Source organism: Limulus polyphemus, unplaced genomic scaffold (genome assembly GCF_000517525.1).
Source record: "Limulus polyphemus unplaced genomic scaffold, Limulus_polyphemus-2.1.2 Scaffold2222, whole genome shotgun sequence".
Classification (NCBI taxonomy): domain Eukaryota; kingdom Metazoa; phylum Arthropoda; class Merostomata; order Xiphosura; family Limulidae; genus Limulus; species Limulus polyphemus.
The window spans coordinates 158,894-167,595 of NW_013667832.1; the positions used below are offsets into that span (position 1 = coordinate 158,894).

General features: G+C 31.0%; 1 protein-coding gene across 1 annotated transcript in view; it reads left to right on the plus strand.

Moving 5' to 3' along the window:
* The window catches only part of LOC106466324 (protein sidekick-2-like), a gene marked incomplete at its 3' end in the record, with an annotated part of 147,939 nt that overhangs the window by 113,376 nt on the left and 25,861 nt on the right, over positions 1–8,702 (plus strand). Inside the window, exons 6-8 of the mRNA XM_022394304.1 lie at positions 2,544–2,658; positions 3,782–3,976; positions 5,146–5,241. Of these exons, the coding sequence (XP_022250012.1) occupies positions 2,544–2,658; positions 3,782–3,976; positions 5,146–5,241 (406 nt within the window). The remainder of the gene's footprint in view (positions 1–2,543; positions 2,659–3,781; positions 3,977–5,145; positions 5,242–8,702) is intronic.

Sequence of the window (8,702 nt, forward strand, 5' to 3'; positions counted from 1 at the left end):
TTTTGTGCAAAACCTGAATAATATTTTTTTCTGACCTTCTTGTTTTGCTGTCCCTTTATGATGGCTATGAATTTTTTGTATGGAAGTAAGGGGGTAAATGGAGAAATACATCAAGCTGAGGGGGTTAATGATGGAAGAAAAGTTGAGAATCCCTGCTATAGAGTGTAGTGTATGACACCAGTTGCAATCCAATTTTCAAAGACTGAATGTCAACTTAGTCAATAATAACAAAAGAAGCCTAGATCATATTTTTGATATAATATGATGCTCTAAAAGTGTCTAATTAAAAATATTGCAATCAATAATAACACATCTATAGCATTCATTTTTGACTTAGGTGGGTTACAAAGATTTGTCAAATATTCATACAACTTATGAAGTTTTATGTCATAGTAAGTTTATAAACAGCTTTATATTTAAATTGGATGTACACTTGTATGATGGAGATGTAATCTACAGGTTGGCCTGAAGTTTTGTATTATAGTAAGTTTATAAACAGCTTTATATTTAAATTGGATGTACACCTGTATGATGAAGATGTAAGCTGTCAGCTTATATAAAGTTTCGTATCATAGTAAACTTACAAAGCACTGTAGTATGTTAGATGATATATATGTGTTGGAGGTATTAGCTATAATTTGACTTCAAGTTGTATATTAGACTAAACTTACAAACATCTGTACATATAAGTTAAATACACATATGTGAGTAAATTAGGATATTTTTATATGGGCCTTAAACTGATTTATGGTACAAGTACACTGTGTCATTTCAAAGGGTATCAGGTAAAGAATTAACTGAAGTCCATAAATATGTCTTGACAACTTGATAATTTCCTGTGATTAAATTGTCAAGTTTTCATATTTGATTTATTCCACAAAAGTAACTGTTAAACTTTTTGCTATTGACATAAAACAACACAAAACTGCAGGGTATGAATTTTATGGTTCCATTTAGAAAACAAGGAAATTGGTACTGATGGATAGTCCTTAAAATATTTTCAATCTCCATCAAGTCAAGAACCACATACAAAGCATATCTATTCTACATTAATTAAGAATGAACAATATATTATTTACTGAAACAAATTTAACATTAACTGAAAAATAAAGGCTTTATTAAGAAATGATATAATTCAACATTTGGTAAACAGATTCATTTGATTATCTACATTTTTGCAGCTTGTTACTTTAGTAAACCATAGAAGAATAAACTCACAAACCTAAAACTTATAAATTTCATTGAATACAAAATGTGTTGTAAGTTCTGCTGTATGTCATGATCTCATAAACACTCAGTATTATTGAAATATTTATGAGGAAAAGACATGCTGTGTCTATATATAATATGTCACACTATACCAGTGTTGCTATACAGTTTTTCCATGATTTAAAATGACTTAAAAACAGTGCATTTACACATGTTCTGCTTCATGTGATAGTCATGTAGCCTAGTCAGTCAGTAATGTGGGATTGCACAGATATTACTTTTGGAAAGAGATCATAATCATGACTGTGCATTTCAGGTAAAAGTGTTTATGTAATGGGATTTATAAATTATAAGATAACTATAGGAGTCAACTAGTTCAAACTAAGTTTGGTAGTATTTTCTAGTGTATCTTGCTAACATACTTTTTATAGTATGTCTTGTTTGTAAGTTAGAAAACTGTTTGAGACAGATAATACTTCCAATATCCTGTTTGTAAGTTATAAAACTGCTTGAGACAGATAATACTTCCTTTATTCTGTTTGTAAGTTATAAAAATGTTTGAGACAGATAATACTTCCTATATCCTGTTTGTAAGTTATAAAAAATGTTTGAGACAGATAATACTTCCTATATCCTCTTTGTAAGTTATAAAAATGTTTGAGACAGATAATAATTCCTATATCCTGTTTGTAAGTTATAAAACTGCTTGAGACAGATAATACTTCCTATATCCTGTTTGTAAATTTGAAAGCTGTTTATAATGAATATGTTAATTATTTGGATGATTATTCTTAATTAGATGATACTTTCTGCAGTTGTTTGTAATGTTGAATTTTACTCTTGCCTTGCTGTACATTTTCTGTTTTCAATTAGCTGATATTACTAGTTTCTTTCAAAGTTCGGGACCGTAGGAAGTGGTAAGGCCAGTCAGGCTATGGCCTGGCCACCTCTTCATGGCATGTATAGCTAAAACTTGTGTATTAAAACTTTCTTCTTTTAATTCAATACATTACGTTGTGTGTGTATGCAGTATTTGTGGCAATAGAAGTGCCAATGGCCCGACCACTCCAAAATTGCTTCCTACAGCAGTGATACTTCTCTTATGCATTGTGTATCATGCATACAATTAAAAAAGTTTTTGTCTTTTATACTCTTGCTAGCATTATGTAATTTTCTTTATGACTTTTTCACTAGGATCATATACATGTTCCTACAATGCAAGTCTTTTTACATTCCCATCAGCAGGAAGTAATGTACCAGAATTAATGAGGCAATTGATGTTTTCTGTTGAATTTACCTAAGTTACAAAACAATGTCACGTTTATATATTTCAGGAATACACAATTAGAAATCTGGAATCTTTTACACAGTATCTTATATCATTACAAGTATTTAATCCTGAAGGGCGTGGTCCACCTGTAAGTGTAGCTGTCATGACTGAAGAAGGAGGTAAATATTAATAAATACATAGTTCTTATAGTGACAAAGGATTGAAGTTTCCGTATTATTTAGAGTTCTGAACATATGTGTGAAGATTTCACATTTTATCAAACAGTCAACAGGATGTTTACTATAAATTTACAGCTTGAATGACCAAATGATAGCCAGTTTCTCATTTGAATGACCAACTATCAATTTGTTATTGAAAATCCTTATGGCCAACTGTCAGACAGGTTGCTACCAATTGGCCAACTGTCAGTTTAGAATTGGAAATCTGAAAGGCCAACTGGCATCCAGCTACTGCTTATCTCTTCATATGATAAACTGTAAGTTTCCAATAGGTAGCATGAATGGCTAGTTGTTATTTTACTATTGATATTTCAAACGTCCAAATGGCAACCAGTTACCAAATGGTCATTCAGAAGGCCAAGTGGTAACCAACGTTTTTACCATGGAATGTTATGAATAGTTTTAAAGGCAGTTCTTTGTCTTGAAATAATACAATCACAGTTGAATAAGAAGATTAAAATATAGTTTTTGTGTCTCTTACACACTATTTCTATTTATTAGTTACTGTACTAATAAAAAAAATTGATGCGTATTTCACGGTAGTAAAACTTATTCAAACTTTCTTCACAAAACACGCTGCTGCTGATAACAAGGTCTTACAGAGAATATCAATTTCATCTGTATATTGAATCTTAGCCCTTGTTTTTAAAAATGTTTTTACCTCTCATGAATAAGATATCGTTGTACTGTGTAGTACATTTCACTGAATTGCTTGTTGATTGATTCTATAAAAATGAAATCTGTATAGCTTTTATTACAGTTACAATTCAAATCAGCATTTTTCGTATGTTATACTAACTAGTTTAAAACCAGAAGATCACACAGAAAATTGTTTAAAGCTTTAGTTTTAAAACACAACTGGCATTTTCTAACAGGAAAATAAATAGAAATATAGTGTAACTTGAATAGAAGCATAATACTATTCACTCTTTTATCATCCTTAGTTTAGGCAATATAAACAATTATGTTTACATATTTTCTAATTTTTTATGTAAACTTAGAAAAATGATGTTGGTTGTATATCTGCATTAAGCATTTTCTGATTATCTTTATCATTCTTAAGAACCAAGTAGACCTCAAAATTTCACATGTTTTGGAATCAACAATACTACTGTGTGGCTAAACTGGACAGAACCTGAATATCCAAATGGTATTATAAAGGGGTATACCATGTACTGGCAGTCAGCTGGAAATGAAATCAGAAATAAGACAGTGTACAACCCCCAAACTGACATGAAATATGTAGTTTCTAATCTCCGTAAGTGTTGCTTCAGTCTGTGTTTGTGTTTATTAAAAACATCTGTAAATGTTTGTTTAATCTCTTTGAATTTCATAAATATTTTTGAGTATTGTTTCCATTATTAGATCAATTTATTTGAGCATTGATTCCATATCCTGTAAATGGTAATTCAATTCCTGTAAAGTGGTGAGGTAACTTTACCATTTTAAGTAATGTAGACGTATTACTTACCTTTTGTAGATATTAATATATACACACACACACACATAGGGTGGTTTAGAAGTTAAGTTGACAAGCACGTAATTCAGAACTGGAGAAGTTCAGGAAAATAATTGTTAGTGGTATGAAGGTACTGTAGGCCTAACCGGTAGAAGTATCATTGGTGTAATTCAAGGTTCTGTCCTTTGGAAATATCATTAACATGCATTAAAATGTCAATGGTAAAAGTGTATACAGTTGACGTTTGTGTTGTATGATGTAAATTTTGGAAGCTTAGAAGGCCATGACCACAGTGATATTGTCATAGGGTAGACCCACAGCACCTCATTTATTATCATATACTTTATTTTCAATGAACTCCTGAATTATCACATACATGTTATCTGGAAATACACATGTATACTTATACTTAGTTACAGGAATTTATATTTTCTAATATATATATGTAAACATGTAATACATTAATGTTATGTGTAATTATCTTGAAAATATTTTCCTTCAGTGTAATATATTACATCTAATATAAGTTTTAGTAACCTAAGGCAAGTTATTTTTAACATTATATAAATTTTGGAAAACTTGTCACACAATTAGTTAGTAATTGTTTGTAGAAAGTTAATGTATAAAGTTATAATGCTTGGGCTTCCAAGTTTATAAATACTACTGTATAAATAATTAAAAACAAGTTATTTCAACGTTGATGAAAGAGACGATAACCAAGGATGAAAGTTATGTTTGAAACAATTCATTTATATTTATCTTGAATTTTTGTATAAATTCCAGGGCAATCAAAACTTGTTTGATTCAGCCTTATAATTCTGATGGTTCAACAGTTTTGGTTCCTTAGAAAATCAGCTATTATTGCTTGCAAGAGGTATAGGTACTGAATCTGAAAATAAAATTAATATGTCAAAAAAACTGTTTAGGAGTTGTAGTTTTGTTAGATTTGTATTTTCTGTTCCTTGAAGTACCGTACACAAAGTACAGTTTCTGGGTGGAAGCTTTCACAAGTAAAAACCAAGGTGAACCAACTGAGAAGCTAGAAGTTTGGACTGATGTGAAAGGTATTGATTTTGTCTTTTGTTGTATGACTATAAAGTGTAAGTTCCTTTATAGGATATCTTTAATTAACAAGAGGACATACTGTCATGCTATTCCTCATAATTTTGGTTTATGAATGCTTTAAATGAACTAGATTTCGGAAAACTATCCAGCTGGGTTTGTGAAAAAAACAACAACAAAAAAAAACAACTGATTTTTTGCAATACAGTGTTTAATAGCTTTCTTGTTTTATACTGTGAAACAGTTAGATTTGTAAAACAACATATATAAGTTGAGGTTTGTTGTTCTTTTGTAGTTAAACAGTTTGAATTAAGTCTGAGTACACATTTCTAGTAATGTGTATCATAAGTAGAACTGGGTGATTTGACTCAGTTGATCAGTATAAAGGATTACACTAATTAATGCCATGAAAATGTTCAACTAATCAAAATTAGTGGTTTTGATCATTATTATTTTTGACTACTCCAACTATCCAGTAATTACAATATGACCATTATGATATTTGAAAATCTAATTATTATTTTTTAATTAATTCATATTTGTTGAACTTTGGCTTGACATGACCTGGTGATTAAGGGATTGTCTCGGGTTTGATTTCTGTTAACCCCAAAAATGTTCTCCCTTTCAGCCATGGGGGTGTTATATTTGTTTTTTCGTTATGGCAAATCAGCACCCACCACCAACTCTTGGGCTACTACTGGTATTAAATATAGTATAAATTTACTGTTTTTTTTTCTAAATTGTGTTATGTTTCTAATCTGTATCTGCATAACGTTTTTTTGACATTGTGTTATGCTGTAATTTATTACTTGTATAACTATTATTTAGTGTTAAATAAATTATAAATTTTCTACAATGAGTATGTGTTGTGTTTGTAACATCACAGCTTTTACTTTCCTGAAGTTGTGTTCTGGTGGAAGTTGTGACTTTCACTGGCACGTCTCAAACCCACTATTCTTTATCCATTTAATCATGCCAGTCTTTTATCCATGTGTTAAATTACAAATGTACATGTACTAATATATTTACAGTAACAAAGTAAATAAATTAATATAGCATTTAAACTAATATAATCCATTTTATTAAAGTTACAAAACAATAACATGACAAACAAATATTTTTTTACATTGTACTTTATATCATACAAGCTGCCATTTGTCCAGGTTATGAACTTAAGAAAATGTGGTGGTGGATACTAGGATAAATAACACAAAAATCCTGACTTTCACACAATTTATTTATAACATAAAGATAAAGTAGTTATTATTACCTCACTAGAAGTTTTGCATAAGCTTTTCAAACTCTATGTATATATTTAAAACATGGTATACACTATGAGATGGCCAGGGTGACTTTGTAAAAAGGGTTAGGGGTGCTTTCTGTTACCTGCTTTCAATACCCAGCTCTTAATATTCTTCCACAGTGTTTCTCTTTAATAATTAATTGATGGTCATTGGCCACAGAAGTGTCTTATTGGCTGAAGTTGTAAGGTCACGGGTCAAATTAGGAAATGGGTATAACTCAAAAGATGGCTCTTCATATCAGCCTTATGGTGGCTGTTGGAGTAGAAGCTTTATCTGAGTTTATGTATTATTGCAATAGTAGGCGGCCATTGTTTTTAATTGTATTCCTCGATTGTGAATGCTAGCATACTTTCTGAGATATATTTGACGTTTGCATCTGCTTCCTCCACACTGTGTTTGTATGTTATAAAGGTCATGCACTGGGCCAGCTTTGTTTATTCTGCCATATTGGATGTAAGAACAAATTAGTGAAATAACAGTGAATGTAGCAGTTAACTGCTTAAAACTGAATTATGTAATAATGCCAATTGGTTGTGTTGTTGTTGGTTGTACAAAGTATAGGTCTGACCTTTGGTCACCTTTGCTGCTGTGTCTATGCAGAATAACGTGGCAGCTACATGGGAGCAACAATTTCCTATTCCTGCTATACCTGTGCAATGTGCATTCAAGACCTGGCCCTCTTGTTGAACTGCAACCCAGACACTCAAAAGGCTGTTGGACAGTTGTTGTGTATGACATACCTACAAACATATTCATATTCTACTAAAAGTGTTTTCTTTCAGACAAGGAAAATATCATGAATATTAATACCAGCACCACAAAAGCTTCAAGCTATGGGTTTGAACAGGGAACATTGTTTGATACAGACCCAGCCAAGCCCACCTAATATAATATTCCATCCAAGCCCACAATTATGATTGTATGTATATGTATACATACATATATATAGGCTAATACCTGAAATATAGCATTAATACGTAATTTTTTTAAATTTTAATTTAACAACATTATTGTTTCTAGTGTTTTTACTACCATTTTATTGTCAAACAGGATCAGTAATTCACAAATATAACTTTTGCTGTAAAGTGTCATTTTAACACATTAAACTGCCATTAATTACACATGTATCCACATATGCAGTAACAAATTATATTATCTTAGAAACCATAAGTATATTTAGGAGCCTGTAGCTGATGCTTTGCAGTGCTTGTTTCATGAAAAATGTGAATATTTGGATAGAATCATGCATTAAAAGCTTTACTAAAATAGGGCCTATAAAATGTAGATGTAATGTAACGTTAGAATCCATGTGTTATGTCATTAAACAATTTAATCTATATTCTAGGCCTAATGCTAATAGATCTAGTAACTGTAAGCAACATTAGCAAACAATCTCACAAACAAGTCGGTCCTCTTTTAATTTAGAACAGTATCAGTCATCAGCACACATGAAATACTGCTAAACAAATAAAGGTGATTGATTAGAACTCATCTAGGTCCAGTTTAACAGTTTTTCTACCAGTTGTTTACTTTCAAGTAGATTATGAAAACTGATGAGTTGTACACTTTCCACAATCTGATACTGTGCACACAGCCGGCAACAAAGTATTTGTAGGCATCTAAACTTTGTATGCCTTCAATATGAGGCACTAAAACTACTTAACTGGGTATTCCATGTCAGGAATGTCCATAACTGTGTGTCTGTTTTTCAAAATGACTAATGAAGCAGCAGCTAAACTTGAGGTCAATGCTGGGGGAATAGAATATGGGTTCATCATAGCCATTCCAAATTGCTGACATTTTACCTTGTACTGATATTTAGATGGTTCATCTAAACCCTTTATCAAAGCACTAAATGCAGAGTTTTCCTGTACACAATATAGTCTTACAGTTGAGAAAGTCATCATGTTTATGTCCAAAATCACAGATGGTAAAACTAGTTCTGCTTTCAGTAATGTGACTGCATAACCTCTATAGAAAATTTAATAAAGGTTTTTCTTTTTTTGACGTAAAGATTTGGCACCACCTATGACTGTAATTAATGTTAACTTACATCAGAGATAATAAATGTTCAATAACAGCAAAAATGTTTAGAAAATAGACAGACAAAAATACATACAGAATTTTGTGGTTATATATATATATATATATATATATAT